Source organism: Anolis carolinensis, chromosome 5 (assembly GCF_035594765.1).
Source record: "Anolis carolinensis isolate JA03-04 chromosome 5, rAnoCar3.1.pri, whole genome shotgun sequence".
In the NCBI taxonomy this organism is placed as follows: Eukaryota; Metazoa; Chordata; class Lepidosauria; order Squamata; family Dactyloidae; genus Anolis; species Anolis carolinensis.
The window spans coordinates 21,036,608-21,057,430 of record NC_085845.1 but is presented as its reverse complement, the minus strand read 5'-3'; the positions used below and the strand labels follow the sequence as shown (position 1 = coordinate 21,057,430).

At 41.8% G+C, this 20,823-nt stretch overlaps 1 protein-coding gene across 4 annotated transcripts in view; it reads right to left on the bottom strand.

The window, feature by feature from the left end:
* The window catches only part of grid2 (glutamate ionotropic receptor delta type subunit 2), a 1,070,019-nt gene that overhangs the window by 454,123 nt on the left and 595,073 nt on the right, over positions 1-20,823 (bottom strand). For all 4 annotated transcript variants that reach the window (XR_010007023.1, XM_062983639.1, XM_062983641.1 and 1 more), the window contains exon 3: positions 11,212-11,496. Coding sequence is in view for 3 of the 4 variants with exons in the window: in XM_062983639.1 (XP_062839709.1) it covers positions 11,212-11,496 (285 nt within the window). In the remaining variant the exon portion in view is untranslated. The remainder of the gene's footprint in view (positions 1-11,211; positions 11,497-20,823) is intronic.

Here is a 20,823-nt window from a genome sequence, read left to right as displayed (position 1 = left end):
GCATTGAGCTTATCACGGATTCGGTCCACCTCTTCCTTGTCGATGGTGTAGGTAATCGGCTGGCCGCTCGGCCCAGGTACGACTCCGGTAGACATTCTGGCCGAGGTTAATTGGTGCTTAGGGTGGCGGAGTCAAACTGTCACGACCCAGGCTGCAGAGCACCAATAACCATACACAGAGGCCAGAATCTATCTAATATCTTTATTGAAGGAATATATAAAGTTAATAAAAACAAGTGTAGAAAATAGTTCAGAATTAGACCTTTCAGGAAAGGTCAGAATTAGTCCAAAAAAGCAATGTCCAATAAGAAATATTAAGGTCCAAAGTTGTAATCCAATAACCGAAACACTCACTTTGCCAGGCAAAGTGAGGGGAGATGACAAGGTCCTTTAGTCCATGAAACTTGAGCGAGGCTAGGAAATAACTTGATACTTGAAACAAGGCTTGAACGTGGAACAAGGTAACTAAGAACAAGAACAAGGTCCGTGGAATAACTTGATAAATCCGTGGAACAAGGCAAGGATTGATCCTGGGAAACAAGGCAAAGTCCGTAGATAAACAAGGCTGGGAAGCAAGGCGAAGGCTGGATAGCAAGGCAAGGCTTGAGCAGGAGCGAGGCTTGAATCGGAGCGCGCTGTCCAGACACAACTCGCTCCGAAGGCTGACGAATTGACTCCGCGAAGTTACTACGCGGGTAAAACACCTAAATAGAGTCTAGCTTTCCCGCCGAAGCAGTTCTCTGGGAATCAGAACCGAAAGCTAACTCTGAGACCAGATGTGAGACTCCCCAAAGATTCTCACGAGAAGCAGTCTTAATTGGCCACATTCTTAGCTGCAATCCTCGCACTCCTGCGCGAAGCTGACTCCAAACTTCTCTGTTGTTTACAAAACTCCCGGCGCAAGAATACGGGAGAAGTAGGCTCTGGGCTTGTTTGACATACTTCTGGGAGACAACTTTCTTGCAGGTGCAAGGTTCCCAGATCTGCCTGGGAAAGATCTGGCTGAGAGGAATCCAGTTCAGACTGGGAAGGTAAAAAACCCAAGTTTTCATCTTCATCAGGAATTACAATGTCCTGAGCAGGACTACAAGGCCCATGGGTCATCACAACTACATTCTAACCAGCCAACCATTAAAAATACCATTAACCATTAAGAATAACTTTTGCCACTAGGTAGGGGCTAATTTTTTTCTATTTTCTGTTGTGTTTATAGTCTCTCAAAATATGCTCTAAAGTGTAGAAGGGGCAATATTGTCATTGTAACTCTTTATATTTGTTAGGTCTTTATTACATGCAAATATTAAAATAACAGACTCACAATTATATGCAGGAGGCTTATGACATCATGACATGAAACATTTTCCCCGTCGTAAAACACTTCATCTCCATTTTAAGGACAAAGAGGCATGGAGCCCATCACATGGTGTTGGCCTACTTCCGACTGTCATCAGTAGCCCTTCGTCCTTGAAGTGGAGCTGAAGTGTGCTGAAAGGAGTAATCATGTTATGAGCCTATGGCTCATGCCAAAATCATCACTAATGCAAAAAGAACCACACACATATGAAGGGATCTGACAGATTTGCCCATGGAGCAATGGGCATCCTCCACCACTTTGATGTCACCACATTTTCTCCTTAATAGTAATCTAGGCTCCACAAGAAATGATGTCTTTCTCCATTACATTCTATTTTATGAAGTTCCCCTCCATGATCTTTCTGTTGTTTAAAGTGGTTTAAAGACATTGTGGATCCTATTGAAAGAAGTGTTTTAAAAATGTGCTGATCTCCTCTAGAGCAGTGGTTCTCAACCTGTGGGTCCCCAGATGTTTTGGCCTTCAACTCCCAGAAATCCTAACAGCTGGTAAACTGGCTGAAATTTCTGGGAGTTGTAGACAAAAACACTTGGGGAACTACAGGTTGAGAACCACTACTCTAGGGGGAGACCACCAAATTGAAAGTAGTGTTAAAAGTGAAGATTCCAATGAAAGAAGTATTAAAAGTGGAGTAAAAGAATCGCTGATTTACTCAAGGAGAGGAATTCAAACAGAATAGGGAAGATCCCATTGAAAAGAATGTTTTAAAACTGGGAGGCGTGAGGGGCTTTGGGGGTAAGGAATCCCATTGAAAGAAGAGTCTTTCAAACTATGTCCTGTCTCTTTTAATGTAAGGGGCTTTGGACAGGTCAAGGGATCTCTTGGCTTTCAGATATTGAAGTTTTCCCTGATTTTTTTAAAAGTAATATGGAGACAGAGGAAAAAAGGTTTCCCTGCATGATTATTTTGAATGCAGGCAACAATAGGTGAAAACCTGAAGAGAGAAATATGCGTAACGAGAAGACATAACTTGAAACTGGATAATTGAAGATCTAACAGTATGATTCCCTTTGCTATACTTTGCTAGACTCCATGTGATGAAGTTGTTAGTCTAAAAGTGGTATATTGTGGGTATCAATTCAATTCTAGTCCCATTCAAAATGTTTGCAATGACATTCAACGCCCTAAATACTTGGAACTTCATCATGTGAAGAACTGTTTCTCCCTATAATTGGATAAGAGTTTTTAGTGAGGACCAGTTCTGTGTTCTACTGATTGTTGTGGGCCCTATTTAGGAAATGCCCTTTTCTTGGAAGTCTGACTGGTGATAATATTAGTCTTTCTTAGGTGGCAAGATAAAACGAGGATTTTAATTTTAATGAAAGCATTTGGGGAACAATCATATTACTTTTTAAAGTGTGTGTATACATGATTTTAAGTGTTGTCACATTTTCTGTCATATTGATATTTCTTTCATATGTTTTTCTCCCACTTAATTATTCTGTTTTTATAAGGAATTGTCTTAAATTTGTATATTGTTTTAATTGCGTGCTACTCTGAGATCCCTCCATGGTGAGAAGGAAAAAATATTTTAATAACACAGAATCCCACACACTAATGTCACTTTGCTACCCCCATGCCTGCACAGAAGCAGAAGGAAGCCATGCCACTAAGGTAAGTTATAGGAACATTCTGGGATTGGAGCTCTTGATGGGTTTTATCCATTAGTAGGTAAAGATGGAATAATTACAAGGAGCAGGCACACTGATAGTGGGATGTACATGCCATAGGTTGATAGAAACCATCAACTCCAAGGCTGATTTGCATGTCTTCTGCAATAAAGTCCTTAATTAGGATGTAAGGATTCAAGGGATCCATTCTTTGAATACATCTACAGGGTTAGGTGGACAAAAATGCAATTCCTTCTTTAAATAAAGTTGGATCCTTGATTCACTAGCATTACCTGCTAATCTTTACTGGTGCATCTAAGCTAGTAAAAATAAGGATAAGCAATTCCATTTCAGTGTGTTTGTTTGGAATGCACATGACCTATACATTTATATGAGAGTGAGCAAGCCCGCCTGCAGAATGCCAACTTCTGAAGATCTCCAATGCTGTTTCTCCTTTCCAGATATATATATATATATATATATATATATATATATATATATACTTCATGGCATTTCTCTATCTCCTAAGATACAACCTTTGCTTAAAACAAATATCAGGATGGTGGTCAATTTCAATACTGCCTTGACAAGATCAGGAAAGATTGCTCTCTTACCCTAAATAAAAGATTCAGTATTTATTCGCTTTTATTATAAGCCTTTCCCTTTTAACTTTCATTTTTTAAATAACATTCTTAATAACATTTCTTTCACTCCTGAACCTTTACACGTTAACCTCTAAAACAAGGAGTTTCAACAACAACTGCTTGTCTCCAAGGCAAGTAGAAGAGGAAGAAAAACTGTAGACAAAAACAGATTTTTTGCCCTTTTCGTTTGTGCGCACTTAAAATAATATATAGTCAACATAAAACAGAATGAGAAATGTAACAAAATGTATTCCTCAAGAAAAGATCCCACTCTTTTCACCTTTCAACCAATGCACTGAACATTTTTGTCAGTTTGAGCATCAATATAACTTTAAATGTAACAGTTTTTAAACACTGAAAATAAGTGTATCTTCATATCGGTCTAAACTGACATCATCCGCTGGATAATGGAGGAAGGTAGGGAGTTTCAGAAAAACATTTATTTCTGTTTTATTGACTATTCTAAAGCCTTTGACTGTGTGGATCATAATAAATTGTGGAAAGTCCTTGGTGATACCAAGTCACTTTGTTTCCTGAGGAATCTGTATAACGACCAAGTAGCAACAGGAAGAACAGACTATGGAACAACAGACTGGTTCAAGATTGGGAAAGGCATATGGCAAGGCTGTATACTCTCACCCTACCTATTCAACTTGTATGTAGAACACATCATGTGATATGCAGGTCTTGATGAATCCAAGGCTGGAGTTAAAATTGCTGGAAGAAACATTAACAACCTTTGATATGCAGATGATATATTTTTCATGGCTGAAAGCAAGGAGGAGCTGAGGAGTCTTATAACCAAGATGAAAGAAGGAAGTGCAAAAGCTGGGTTGCAGTTAAACATTAAAAAAAAAAACAAGATTATGGCAACAGGACTGATTGATAACTGGCAAGTAGAGGGAGAACATGTGGAGGCAGTGACAGACTTTATATTTCTAGGAGTGAAGTTTACTGCAGATGCAGACTGCAGCCAGGAAATCAGAAGACGTTTACTTCTTGGGAGGAGAGCAATGACCAATCTCAATAAAATAGTAAAGAGCAGACACATCACACTGGCAAGGAAGGTCCGCATTGTTAAAGCAATGGTATTCCCCATAGTAACCTATGGATGTGAGAGCTGGACCATAAGGAAGGCTGAGTGAAGGAAGATGGACACTTTTGAACTGCGGTGTTGAAGGAAAATCCTGAGAGTGCCTTGGACCACAAGAAGATCCAACCAGTCTATACTCCAGGAAATAATACCTGACTGCTCACTGGAGGGAAGGATATTAGAGGCAAACATAATGAGAAGGCAGGAAATCTTGGAGAAGATAATGATGCTGGGGAAAAAGGAAGGAAAAAGGAAGAGGGGCCAACCATGGGCAAAATGGATGGATGGTATCTCTGAAGTAACTGGCTTGACCTTGAAGGAGCTGGGGGTGGCGACAACCAACAGGGAGCTCTGGTGTGGGCTGGTCCACGAGTTCATGAAGAGTCAAAAGCGACTGAATTAATGAACAACAACAAAAATATTGGTCTATAAAATGCCTTTAGAGTAAAATGGCACAAGACTCATAATTAAGGTTTTGTCATGAACAATTTGCAACTATGATAAATTGTATGATTTCAAATATATACATGTCAAGCAGTATCAGAAAACAAAGACTTAACTGAAGAAAATTTCTTAAAAGTCATACTTTTTCTCGCCTTCAGATGTATTCAAAATCATCTAGAGTGCAGCACTTTAGAAATTAAAAGTGTAAAAATGTCTCAGTCTTAAATCCATTCAATTTCAAGTCTCACCTGTAGTTCTTTTCTGTCTATATTTCATTTTGGATTATAGTATTTTGTGGTTTGCACAAATATTTTGAACACTTTCCAATTTGCACATTCATAATTACTGATTTATCCAACATTTTGCATTGTCTGAAGTGTATTTCAGGATATTATTTTCCAATTATGCAGTTTCATAATTGAGCACATTATAAAATGCATATAGAAATGTTTTTTTAAATAAATTATTTCATAAAATATCTTGTAAATATCACGAATGTGTACATGTTTGATATTTTTTTGTCAAAAGTTTCAGTGATGTGGAAATACTACTTTACGATAATCAAATTTCTTCCTATTCATAAGAGATGCTCATCTTTCCATGCCCAATGCATTGAAGCTTTATTCATATCTTTGTGTGGAGATACAGTAGAGTCTCACTTATCCAACATTCGCTTATCCAGCATTCTGGATTATCCAACACAGTCTGCCTCCCGCCCAGATCCACAGCTTTTTTTCTAGGCAGCAAGGATTGAACTTTTTACAAATTAATTTTTTGACAATCTTGTTACTGTAAGTTCATTTTATGCAATTCTATCTTCATTTGTAGTCAATTTGTTAGTAGTCAATGTTTTTGTAGTCAATGTTTTCAATGCAACGTTTTGGTGCTAAATTTGTAAGTACAGTAATTACTACAAAACGTTATCATGTGTTGAACTACTTTTTCTGTTGATTTGTTGTAAAGCATGATGTTTTGGTGCTTATTTTGTAAAATCATAATATAATTTGACATTTAATAGGCTTTTCCTTAATCCCTCCTTATTATCCAACATTTTCGCTTATCCGACGTTCTGCCAGCCTGTTTATGTTAGATAAGTGAGATTCTACTGTATGTGTATTTGAATTTCTGAGAAGGAGGAACATGTTCATAAACTGCTCTAGAATATTTACTTCCAATCACTGGATGTTCAGTGCAAAGATGTGAAGAGGGGATTCTTAGTAAGCCAAAAGTTTAATGAGTTCCATTTAACTTGGTCTAAATTTCAATGCCTCCTACTGGCTTTTCTTGGAAATGAACAAAATGTTTCCCTGGTGTCCTCATTTGCCCTTTCAGAATAAGATTAACTTTCATATATCTCTTGATGTAGTGACAGTGCTAACAACAGACCGACCTCTAACATTCCATACACCTGGCTACATCCTAAAAGCTGGGGAACTGCAGCTTGTGACTAAAGTTGGCATGATGTGACCATCTAATCTGCCTCCTCTCCACTAGGGTGAAGCAGTGTGGTCATCACATACATTTCCTATCATGAGGTTATTATGGGTTTGAGAATTTCCAAAAGATTTGAAATCTCAGAGTTCAGAAACACTCTGTCTTCACAATAGACTTGTGGAGACTATACCCAACTATGCTTGAGCTGGTTTTAGAATACGGAGACCTATCCTATATTATTATGTTGAAAACCTGACAACCCTTCCATCCATCCCAGCTGAAATCACCAGTGACTGAAGTGCTTTTCTCCTAGAAGGGAAGCATTTCCAACCAAGACAGGCCCAAAGAGTTAAAGCTCTCTTCTCCCCATGCCATGTTTTCAATCTGGTGCACACTCTTTTTCCATGCCAGCTCTTCATTAAGGGGTAAAATCCCAAGTATCACATTTACTTTGACCCTGATTTAAAAGGGATGCTCCAATGGTTATTGGCCTTTCTGCTTATTTGTTCTTATACTCATCACATTGTAAAGTTTCATCTGAAATGCAGTTGATGGTATTGCTTTCCCACAGAACTGAAGTGAGCTCTCAGAGTCATCTTCCTCTCAACCAGCTAATTAGGACTTATATGACAAAAATAACTTCTTTCAAAGGCTTCTATTTTCTTTGTTGGCACGAGAATTTTAAATAGACTGGATTCTTCTATCATCCAGAAATGATAGGTATGACTCTTCTCTGCCCCCATAATAAATCAAATGAATAGGTCCACTTGCATTCAAGAATAATTTGGACTATTTCTACAAAGCAGAACAGAAAGAAAATAATATTGTGCCCTGTAGAAATGCATAATTCCAAATATAAATTATGCACTATCACTCCTCTAATGAAAGGCAATTATTGATAGGCAAGATAAAAGTCAAATGCAATTCCAGTGTGTTGAACTTAAAACCTATGACATTGATAAATGGATATGTAAATGAATATTGTCCCTTTGTGCTATGTGAGGTATTTGGATTAGCATGATATTTATTCTGGATTCCAGCCTCCTTTGTTATAGTGAAATTTATTGTAAACATCCAAAGCTTTATTTTTCTTCATCATCAAACCAGGATATTTATAGGCATAATTTCAGTAATGCCAATTGGTATTTTAAACTGAGAAATTAAATAATTCACACAAAGAAAGTGCATAATTTTTAAGAAAGTAAATATACACACATTTTGATTGCCACTATAGATATCTACTTATGTTATGATTTTTTAAAGTCACGTTTTCTTCTCTGAAAGCAAACTGAAAGAATGAAATGAAAGCACTGGAAAATAAGTGCAATCTATCAGCAACTTATAGAAGACTGAATGTGCTGAATCAAGGAGCTCTTTGTAGACAAAGGCGGACATTCTGGACCTAGTGGTAAGCTCTACTGACCTCAATCATGTATATGTGTAAGCCAGTCTCCATAGGACTATGGTATAAATTATAATCAAATGATACTGCCAAGTTGTATTTGTTACAATGCCTAACATGTATCCATATATGGCAGTGAAATAGCTTCTTCAGAGACTTGGTTACTCTGCCTTAAAAATGCTGAAGATACTGTGAATTTTGTACAGAGAATTTTCCACGTACATATTCGTAACTACAAAAAAAAACTAAACCAATGCCTAATTTTAGTAACATTTGATCATTCATCCCCTTAATCAAAAGGTTTCAAACAAAGAATAATGCATTAGAAGATGGGGCACATAATCATCCCAACCTCGAACCAGCAAGACATCTCCTTACTGAGCTGTGGAATCCAGAAGGCCCATCACAGATTTAGCTTCTATAGATTCATTTTTTTTCTTTTGCTTTATTTTTGTAAGCTGCCCTGAGTATCATGAGTGGGAAGAAAGTAGACTATAAATAAACATAATAAATATATACATATGTACACACACCTATACAAAGGGCCTGTGTAACAAGTCTCACTGAGTAAAGATTATTCCAGTTGGTATGCTGATATTTTAGGCTTTGGTTTAGCTTTTGTGCTCTATTCAATAAAAGACAATAACTTTTTTTATTTGCATGTGGTTCAATATTCCAATTGTAGGCTTCAGAAGGGAAAGACTGCAAAACATTTTAACTGTGATGCCCTTCCTAGCAGACTGAACTGAGAAGACTCTGCCAGGATTGACAGGCTCTGGGGAACCAATAACCAGTCATCCTTGGCTGGAATGACATTGCTGAGTTGTATAGGCTGACATAGGCCTCCATGTGACTATATCCTCTTGAGTTTGAAGTTGCCAATAACATCTCTTTCCCCTCAAATAAGCAAATATTTCAAAAAGTTGTTACTCCTTAACACATGTAAAATTAAAACATCTCTATCACATGAGATTTTCAAAGGATTGGTAAAAAATAATTAAGCCCTACTGCAGTCTTCCAATTAATGTAGACAGATAAAATTTGTGTCATAACTTTTAAGAGTATGCAAGTTTCCATAATTCAATTTGCGAATCCAATTTGACAATCTGGATTTAGTCCCAATTCAGTCTGTATTGTTTCAAACACATTTTGACCCTATGTGGATCCAAATGTGAATTTTCATGCTGCCAATAGATACACAATTTTTTTTTCTTGCATGTTCAGGCAGCTTGAAGACATGGGAGCCCCTTTTAAGAAGATTAACTCTTCCACATTGCAGACAAATACATTCAGATTTTTGTAATATGGTATAACTCAGGTTTATCCAACCTTTCATTATTACAATATTGTTGGGTTACAATTCTTTTTATGAGTTCTAGTCTAGAACATCTGTGACTGCTAGGATGAAATGGATATTCCAAATGATTCTCCTTGTGTGTGCGAGAAGTAGACAGAAAAATTCTAAATGATTTCTGGGTGGTGGTCAGAGATATTGGGAGTGTGGAACTATAACACAATGTTGGCAAAGGTTAACTATTTCCAGGCATTATGCATAAAATTTAGCTTGGTCTGGTTTCTATATAAAAGCCATCATAATTTTGTTTGACTAGGATTCTGAAGACCTTATGAAGATTCAAATCCCCACATGACCATGGAAACCTATTGGGTGACTTTACGCTAGTGACACTCTCTCTGCAACTGAGGAAGACAATGGCAAACCCCCTTCAAACAAATTTTGTAGACAAAAACCTGCCCTAAATCAGGAATGGCTTGAAGGTCCACAATAACATACTTGTGGGGCTCCTGCACTGATTATCTCATTGATCACCTGCTGAATTTCTCACCCTGTCAAACAAATGCAGAGTCAAACAGGTCTCCACAGGCTAGTTCAGATCAGAGTGTGTTTTTGCTAAACCAAACTCAAGCATACTATAAAAATGTACTTGTCAAAAAAAGTAACTCCAAAGGACTTAGGGCCCTTCCACACAGCAATATAACCCAGAATATCAAGGCAGATAATTGTGGTGGTGCAATGGGTTAAACTCTTGTGCTGGTTGAACTGCTGACCTGAAGACTTGAAGGTCAGCAGTTTGAAACTGGGAGATGGAATGAGCTCCCACCTGTCAACCCCAGCTTTCCATGCGGGAATATGAGAGAAGCCTCCCACAGGATGGTAACACATGTGGGCATTCCCTGGGCAATGTCTTTGTAGACATACGATTTCTCTCACACCAGAAGCAATTTGCAGTATATTCTCAATTTGCTTCTGCCATGATAAAAAAAATCCACAATATCTGCTTTGAACTGTGTTATCTGAGTCCACACTGCCATATAATCCAGTTTAATATGAATTTTATACAGCTGTGTGGAAGGGGCCTTAAGCAACTAAACTAAGCTTCATGCTGGTGATGGACATGAAGCAAACATTTCCTTGGTTTTAGCTGATTTGAATTCAAGGACGCGGAAACCTCGTTCTCAGAAATAACAATAAAATACTAATCCAAACACACACAAAAGCAAACCTATGACAGGGTTTTGGCAGAATTTGTTCAGAGATGGTTTGCTCTTGCTTTCCCCTGAGTCTGAGAGAGTGTGACTTGCCCAATATGTTTCCCAGGACTTAAACCTGTTGTCTCTCTGCAGCACATGGTTCCCTAGACCTTCTATTCCACAACCTTTCTAAAATTAATCTTGTGCCCCCAAAATTATCATTCATGTCCTCAAAAAACACTGGCATGACAGAAAGTAAGCAAAAGTTTCGTTACTTGGCATTATTTGTTATCATATTTTTAAAATTGGCTCCTAAAATGAACATAATATATGTAAATTGGCTGGCAAGCCTATTCAATTGTTTCTTTCAAACTCTTTCAAACATCCATATGTGATGTGAAACATCAAATACAAGAGGGGCTCCAGTGCTCTGCTTCATGCCACATGGGGGAAAAATACCTTTAGCAATTCAATTTAACACTTATCAGAGGAATTATCAAGACAATTCATAAAAGTTGATGGCTTTCAGGAACAGAGAGTGGTGTTTAAAAAGCACACACAGTAAGGATTGTGAAATGCTAATGTTGTCATAAAATGCTTAGAGAGCAATGCAATCTCATGGAAATTTTTAAAGTTCCTAATGCAATTGTGCTTAAAAATATTATCACGTTTCATGATTTTCAGTAACCCCTTATATGCACTGATATACTGAATGCTACTTACCATACTCGCTGTCGTAGAAAATGATGAATTTCTGCCAGGCATATTCTGTGACCACTCTCAAGATGACATCATTGATGTAGACAGGCGGGCGGACAAAGAGCGTGTAGTCATCATTTCTGTTGCTCCTGGTGGTCCCACAGCCACTCCTAGGAGTCCCAGCTGTTGACCGCTGGATGAAGAGGTGAGGAATATGCATAGCATCTGCCAAGGACTGAAGGGATCCTGCTGACGTACAGCCAATGGAACTGACAAGAGCAAGGATGCCATGGTTCATAAGGTCACAAGCTGCAAGAAAGCACAATGATATTCAAGATGACAAAGACAGCTCAGTCCACTCACAGAGAGCAAACTCTTTCATCACTCTATGCCAATCTTCAAGTTAAAAAAATAGCGAAACCTGACATCCAGCAGCTTCAGTCAAGTATGAAAAGGCAAGAATCTTTCCAGAAATTCAATAATCCTGTCTTCTCTTTAAAAGATTCCACACACAACCAATTCTAAATGTCTGCATGGTGCCATAAAAGCTGTGAGACTCACTCAAAATTGCCAAATATATTACCACTAATCAGAACTATATGACTGCCCATCCCCTCACAGTCTGGAAGCATGACAGAAGCAGCAAAGGAGTCAAAACTATAAATATAGCCTTCTGAGGACTTCTATGGAGATTAGTTACTAAATCCAATCTTAAATTAAATTAAATGGAGCTCCTGGAGAGATAAATAGTTCTCTAAGTCCAGCACAGAAGCTCCAAGAACAGGATATGGGCATTGCATCATCACATTTGAAGAAATAATGCCTTAGAGTAGCTGTCATCTTTCAAAGAGAGATGATTATACACACATATATATGCAAATCTGTCCCTGAAAGAATTTAAAAAAATGAAGTGTTCTGGTGAAAATAATAGCTGAATTGATGTAGATCTTGATTTTCAATAAAGGGCAATTCTCTTATCAGCATAATACCATTTAAGGAGAGACAGATGGAAGAAATGGGTAATTAGTCCATAGGATATTATTTGGACTTCCTGAGCTTTTCTAGAGGGGCAACAGTATTAAGTAGTAATGAATAGCTGTATATATCAAAAGTCCCCAATGAACAGATAACCAAAGTCTTGTAACAGCTTAAAATCTAACAGATTTATTTTAATATAATGTTTTGGGCCTTGATTCTTGTTGTGAAGTACTGACTTAAAAGCTACTGTTCTCAAACTCCAATACAACTTTGCTTAACTAGAATTTACCAGTACATTTGATTCTATTTATTTAGGATTCAATGAGACATAGGTTCTTTCTCTCGCTTCTGCTATTACAAATGGTCTGAGCTTAATATAGAAGTATTACAGATTGCACTTCCTGAATTTCATGCTCATTTGCCCACATTTATATTTCATTTTCCTTGTGTATATGCATGCTTCTGTACATCAACATGTATACAAGTTCATGAACCTGAATTATAGATGGAAATAACCTTTTCAGCTATTCAAAATGTTTGAAAATATGTTTTTTGAGTGTTGATAAACTCTGATGAGAAGAATCCTGGAATGATGGAAATATTTGCAGTTTGGGACTTATTTCACGCAAAATTCACATATGAGGGTTTTTTTGGCAGAATATTTCATGTACAAAACAACTATGTGCAAATTTTGTGCAGAAAATTCCTATAAAATAGAATAGACATTGAAAACTATTTCAGAAGAAAAAATGCCTAAATTATTTGGTGAGTATAAATTTAATGAAGAATGACATTTCCATACAGGAAGTAAACATCATAGCACAAAATATCTCTGGATCTGAAGTACCACAATATTATTTTTTCCAATATGCTATAAATGAATCAGTACACAAACATGAACAAAACTATGCATTGCATGGATCACAGATAGGCTCAGTTCCTAGACTCAGAGATGGGAGCTGACACCCAGGTACAGGAGGATAGGTCTCCCTGATTTAACAGAAATAGCTAAAATGATCTCCATCTGACAACCCAGAGCTAGGGGTGTGCACAATTCCATTTCACAATTCAAGATTTGGAGAAATTTCATGGTCTGGCAACCAGACCACTAAAAATGGACCAGGCAAGGGGCAGCTGAAGGCTCAAGCAGAACTGACTATGTGACAGCCAATCTTTCAGCTACATTTGGGAGATTTGGTTGTTCTTTAATTGACAAGAGCAGCTACACATAGTTTTTCCCCCATTAACCTTGCCATAGCCAATTAGAAGAAGAAATCGGGTCACATGTCTTGGTATATATATATATATATATATATATATATATACCAAGACATGTGACCCGATTTCTTCTATATATATATTTCTTCTATATATATATATATCAAGGTGAGCTCCTCCATTTTTCTGTGACGTCCTGGCATTTGAGAGAGTTAGCTAGCTCTGTGTTTTATTTCAGTGCCGTTGTTGCTTAGGATCACTTTTTGTGAATTCCAATCTTTTTCTTCTGCATTATATCATTAATTTTTTTAAAGTTAATATCTTCCTTATAGTCCTTTTATTTTACTTTTATGGTCCTTTTATTTTACTAAGTTTGTTAGGGAGATGTGAGTGGGCGGGCATGCTTTTTTTGGGGGGGGATGAGTTTAAAAAGGGCATTTGTGTGTGTGTGTTTAAATATTTGTTACCTTTTTTGCTTTAACTTGACTGAGTGTGAGATAGGTTTAGGGAGGGGAGGGATAGTCTGACTCCCTTGAGTCCCCACAGGGAGAATATTATTTCAATTTCAGTCCCTTTCCAGCCCTACCTTCTGGCATCTGTTCTCGGTCCTGCACCAGCAACCTCCCCCCCCCCCAAAAATTAAAATTATCAAAAAAGCCATTTTTTCTAGTTCACCTCTTTGACTCTCTGCTATTCCCTCCCCAGCCCTGCCTTCTGGCTTGTGTGTACTCCTGCACCAATCCAGCAGCCTTCCTCCCCGTTCTGTTGTTGTGGAGAAATTCCAGGGGATACCTCTTTTGGGTTTTTTAAAAAGACATTTTATTTGTAGAAACTTTAAAACATTCCTAAAAATCAGTGGATGACCCAAATATTTGAAGCTTAGGGAGACTGCAGTCGTAAACGTGTCCTCCAATTGTCACCATTTTTGTCCCAATAGCCATAAAAATGATGGAATGTTTTTAGGAATTTTCCAGTAAATGGAATGGGGGGGGGGCATGGCCGAAAACAGCATATTTTTGGCATCTTGCACACACCGACCCAGAGCCATTACTTGTAGCATTAGTCTACAACTAAAAATATTTTAATCCTGTTATGATTGAGCCTCGTGGCTCTGTTACTGACAGGCGTGGGCGTAAGACTCCTCGAGAGTCAGATACTCTCGAGGAGCGAGAGAGAAAAAGACTGTGAGACATATTTGCAGCACCATCTGATGAAGAGTCTTTCGAGGGGTTTACGGAGAGAATGGAGGAGGGGCAGGTTAGCTCGGAGGAGGATGAGATGGATTGGACTCGGGTAAGGGAGGAATTGGGTGCCACTGGCCATGATGGGGCAGAAGATGAATGGGGACCTTCAGGATCAGATCCATGGCTTAGCTGGAGGGATGGGACGGGATCCACAGCTGGAGATGCTGCTGGGCGTAGTCAGAGGTGTTCCAGCTCTGACGAGGAAAGTGATGAGGAAACGCCCGGGTTAAGGAGGACAGCTGACAGTGATGAAGATTTGTAACTGGCATAAAATGGGGCTTGAGAGCAATTGCAAATTGCGTTGGGCAAGGTAATCTGGGCAAACGCTTGGGATCCGTGTGTGTGTGGGACGCTTCCCTGAAGACTTGTGTGCTTTCCTGTGCTGAGACGTAAGTTGATTGGAATCCAGGGTCAGACGGCGGGAGGGATTGTGTGGGCATTTGTTTGTGCAAACCTGTGCTTACTCTTATTAGCTTGACCTTCCGTCGTCTTCTTGACGGACGCCATCTCCTGCTTTGAATACCCGGACTGAACTGACCACGGCTTGGCTTCATCCCCTTCTTGGACTTGGGAAAACTACAAACGTCTGCTTCTGTCACGACCCAGGCTGCAGAGCACCAATAACCATACACAGAGGCCAGAATCTATCTAATATCTTTATTGTAGGAATATATAAAGTTAATAAAAACAAGTGTAGAAAATAGTCCAGAATTAGACCTTCCAGGAAAGGTCAGAATTAGTCCAAAAAAGCAATGTCCAATAAGAAATATTAAGGTCCAAAGTTGTAATCCAATAACCGAAACACTCACTTTGCCAAGCAAAGTGAGGGGAGATGACAAGGTCCTTTAGTCCATGAAACTTGAGCGAGGCTAGGAAATAACTTGATACTTGAAACAAGGCTTGAACGTGGAACAAGGTAACTAAGAACAAGAACAAGGTCCGTGGAATAACTTGATAAATCCGTGGAACAAGGCAAGGATTGATCCTGGGAAACAAGGCAAAGTCCGTAGATAAACAAAGGCTGGGAAGCAAGGCGAAGGCTGGATAGCAAGGCAAGGCTTGAGCAGGAGCGAGGCTTGAACCGGAGCGCGCTGTCCAGACACAACTCGCTCTGTAGGCTGACGAATTGACTCCGCGAAGTTACTACGCGGGTAAAACACCTAAATAGAGTCTAGCTTCCCGCCGAAGCAGTTCTCTGGGAATCAGAACCGAAAGCTAACTCTGAGACCAGATGTGAGACTCCCCAAAGATTCTCACGAGAAGCAGTCTTAATTGGCCACATTCTTAGCTGCAATCCTCGCACTCCTGCGCGAAGCTGAATCCAAACTTCTCTGTTGTTTACAAAACTCCCGGCGCAAGAATACGGGAGAAGTAGGCTCTGGGCTTGTTTGACATACTTCTGGGAGACAACTTTCTTGCAGGTGCAAGGTTCCCAGATCTGCCTGGGAAAGATCTGGCAGAGAGGAATCCAGTTCAGACTGGGAAGGTAAAAAACCCAAGTTTTCATCTTCATCAGGAATTACAATGTCCTGAGCAGGACTACAAGGCCCATGAGTCATCACACTATCCCCCTCCTCAAGGCCCCTCCCAAACTGGGGCCCTCTCCCCGAGGCGCGAGGTCGCGGTTTGGTGGGATAGGTCTGATGAAAGCGACGGGTTAGATCAGGAGCATGGACTGTGGAGGCGTCTTCCCAGGAGCGTTCCTCAGGGCCAAAACCCACCCAGTCAATGAGATATTGTAGGCGGCGGCGGTGAAAGCGAGAATCCAAAATGTCCTCAACCTCGAACTCCTCCTCCCCATTCATCAAAACAGGAGGGGGGGCCGGTTGGTCTGTATCAGGACGCACACCATCCGCCGGAAGGAGCAGGGAACGGTGAAACACTGGGTGAATGCGCATTGAACGCGGAAGTTGGAGTTTGAAAGTCACGGGGTTTAATTGCGCCACCACTGGATAGGGGCCAATGAAACGGGCATCTAACTTCCGGCAAGGGCGGTGGGAGGGCAGAAAGCGAGTGGACAGGAAAACCCGATCTCCTACCTTGATTTCGGGGCCCGGCTGGCGATGTTTGTCAGCGTGGCGTTTATAGTCCTCCTTGGCTTGGTCCAGTTGCTGGAGCAAAAGTTGTTGCACCGCTGTGAGTTCCTGCAGCCAATCCTCTGCTGCGGGAACCTCTGAAGTTTCAATGACAGGGGGAAAGAAACGTGGATGGAAGCCGTAGTTTGCAAAGAACGGCGTTTCTTTTGTAGAAGCTTGAACTCCATTGTTGTAGGCAAACTCAGACAGTGGTAACAGAGAAGCCCAATTGTCCTGTTGATAGTTTACATAACAGCGAAGATACTGCTCCAAAGTGGCATTGGTGCGCTCCGTTTGCCCATCTGTTTGGGGATGATGAGCTGAAGATAAGCGAGAGTCTATGCCCAATAGTTTTTGTAGTGCTTTCCAAAAACGAGAGGTGAATTGAGATCCACGGTCTGTGACTAAACTCTTGGGCAATCCATGTAGTCTGAAGACATGTTGAAGAAATAGATCCGCAGTTTCCTTGGCCGTGGGGAGGCCTTCGCAGGGAATGAAATGGGCTAACTTGGTGAATAGGTCCACCACCACTAAGATCGTGGTGAATCCACAGGAAGGTGGTAGGTCAGTGATGAAATCCGCGGAAATTATTTCCCATGGGCGAGATGGGGTAGGAAGGGGGTGTAAAAGCCCTGAGGGCTTCTCCCTTCGTATCTTGGAGCGCTGGCATACTGGGCAGGTGTTGACATATTTTTCCACATCCTTGCGGATCTTGGGCCACCAAAAATCCCTTAGGATCAAATGCATAGTTTTAAATAGTCCGAAGTGTCCTGCTGGTTTGCAGTCATGACACAGACGAAGCGCTTTTTCCCTGCCCGGTCCGGGTGGGATATAGACATGATTTCTATAGCAGAGCAGCCCATCTTTAAGCGAAAAGGGGAAATGCAGACCTTGGCGAAGTTGGTCCTGCGCCCAGGCATCTGCTTGCTGACTAGCCCTGATTTCTTGAGCACAGATGGGTCCTGGAGTAGGGGAAGTTGAACCAATGGGAATGGATTTGGTGTTCCCCACCGTGAGCGTGGCAAAGTTCTCAGGTTGTAGCAGTTGGGATTCAAAGGTCTCCTTGCGTCCTGCAGCGTATTCCGGTTTACGTGACAGGGCGTCTGCTTGCTTGGTTTGGGCTGGGGTCACATAATGGATCTGGAAGTTGAAACGTTCAAAGAATAAAGCCCAACGTTGCTGCCTCTGATTTAGTTTGCGGGCAGTTCTTAGATGTTCTAGATTACGATGATCAGTGTGGACTTCAATGGGAAATTTGGCCCCTTCTAGCCAATGTCTCCAAGTTTCAAAGGCTGCCTTTATGGCCAGTAGTTCTTTTTCCCAAATGGTGTAATTCCTCTCTGGTGTGGTTAGTTGACGAGAATAAAAGGCACAGGGGTGGAGGTGATCTCCCACCGGTTGTAAGAGTACAGCCCCAATTGCCACATCAGAGGCGTCCGCTTGCACCACAAAAGGGGTTCCAGGATTTGGGTGCTGTAGAATTGGCTGGGAGGTGAATAGTTTCTTTAGTTGCTGGAACCCTTTCTCTGCTTGATCAGTCCAGCGGAAAGGCTGCTTTCCACGGATGCAGCTAGTGATGGGGTCGGACCAGCGGGCAAAATCTGGAATGAACTTGCGGTAGTAGTTCGCGAACCCCAAGAAACGCTGCACCTCTTTCTTGTTAGTTGGCGCCCGCCATTCCAATACTGCTGAAACTTTGGCTGGATCCATGGAAAGCCCTAGAGGCGAGATGCGGTAACCAAGGAAATCTACCTCTTGTAGATCAAAAGCGCATTTTTCCAGCTTGGCATAAAGTCCATGATCCCGCAATCGTTGTAACACCATTTTGACGTGGTTCTCATGTTCTGATTGTGATCTGGAAAACACCAAAAAATCGTCCAGGTAGATTATCAAGAACCTGTCTAGATAGTCCTGAAAAATGTCATTGACAAAATGCTGGAACGTTGCGGGGGCTCCGCATAAACCGAAATTCATAACTCGGGACTCAAATAATCCGAATTTGGTCTGGAAGGCGGTCTTCCACTCGTCCCCTTCCCTGATGCGAACTAAGTTGTAAGCCCCCCGAAGATCCAGCTTGGTGTAAACCTTGGCTCCTCGAAGCCGATCCAGTAGATCCGAGATTAAAGGCAGGGGATAGCTGTTCCGCTTGGTGATATTGTTCAATGCTCTGTAGTCCACCACCAAGCGTAGTTCCCCTGACTTCTTCTTCACAAACATCACTGGGGAGGCGGCTGGGGATTGAGAGGGTCTGATGAATCCCTTGCGAAGGTTTGTCTCTAGGAATTCCCTGAGAGCTTCTTGCTCTGGTTCAGTCAGGGAGTAGAGATGCCCTCGCGGGATCGGGGCCCCCTCCACCAAGTCAATGGCACAGTCATAAGGTCTATGTGGGGGTAATTTTTCGGCTTCTTTCTCATTGAATACATCCCAATACTCGGAGTACTTCTTTGGCAAGGTGATGATGGGCTCGGTGTCTGTGGCATGGCATACCTTGGCTACGAGGCAATGGTTTTGGCAGTACGGTGAAGCAAACTGCAGTTCTCTGTTGGACCAGGAGATGTTAGGGTCGTGGAGAGTCAGCCATGGAATTCCCAAAATCACAGGGAAATGGGGGACCTCGGTAACAAAGAAGGAAATCTCTTCCATATGTTCCCTTATCCACATCCTGGTGGGTTCCGACCACTGACTTACGGGGCCCGTCTTGAGGGGACGGCCGTCTATGGCTTGCACCACACGGGCATTCTTGAAATCATGATATTGTAATCCCAGAGAGTCGGCATACTCTCTATCGATGAAATTGTTGGTAGCTCCAGAGTCTATCATGGCGTGGATCATGACGGGTCCCCTTTTTGCTGACCATAATGTGACCACGAGAAGGAACAGGACCCCGGTTGGCGGCTCTTGGATGGATTTTTTGACCGGGTTGGCGAGCCCCTCTACACCCGGTCGTTGGCTTCCCCCGCCGGCTGTGTGCCAGTCGGCTCAGACGCCTTCGTCTCCGTGGAGGACGCCGCCGCAAGACGGGCGGCAGGCTTCCCTTTGGCTGGGCACTCTCTGGCGAAGTGGCCCCCGTTCCCGCAGTACCAGCAGAGGTTTAAGCGTTGACGACGGGCCTTCTCGGCGGCATCTAGTCTGGGACGCACATTGCCCAACTGCATCGGCACCTCCTCGCCTCCTCTGGGGTATGGGGTTGGCGGTGGGGGTCTCCACACCGGACGTGGCTGAACGCTGGCGGGAGCGGGGGGTTTTGCCCCGGCTCTACTGCCCTGGCCTCGAACCCACTGTTTCCTGTTGGCAATCATGACTTCAGCCCGTAAACATTGATCAATGAGTGCCTCGAGGGTCTGGGGAGGATCCACCTTGGAGATTTCTTCCAGCATTTCAATGTTGAGACCCTCCCGGAATTGTCCCCTGAGGGCTACATCGTTCCAGCCGGTGTTGTGGGCCAGCACTCGGAACTCGGCTATATACTGAGACATAGGTCTGTCTCCTTGGAAAAGGCGACGGAGTTTGTGACCGGCTGCCTCCAAATTGTCCTCGATTCCCCAAGTCTCCTTGAGGTGGTCCAAGAAGTGTTGCGCTGATCTTAGGTGTGGAGAGGCTTGGTCGAACAGTGCCGTCGCCCAGCTGGCCGCTGGCCCGTCTAGAAGACTGTAAACCCATGCCACTTTGATGTCTTCTTGGGGAAACTCGGCAGCACGGGCCTCCAGATAAGCTTGACATTGGCGACGGAAGACATGAACCTTAGAAGCTTCTCCAGTAAACTTGGTTGGCAACGCCATGGCCGGAAGACGAACTCCGCGTTCCTTCAAACCCCTTATTTCTCCATCCTGTGCATTGAGCTTATCACGGATTCGGTCCACCTCTTCCTTGTCGATGGTGTAGGTAATCGGCTGGCCGCTCGGCCCAGGTACGGTTCCGGTAGACATTCTGGCCGAGGTTAATTGGTGCTTAGGGTGGCGCGGAGTCAAACTGTCACGACCCAGGCTGCAGAGCACCAATAACCATACACAGAGGCCAGAATCTATCTAATATCTTTATTGTAGGAATATATAAAGTTAATAAAAACAAGTGTAGAAAATAGTCCAGAATTAGACCTTCCAGGAAAGGTCAGAATTAGTCCA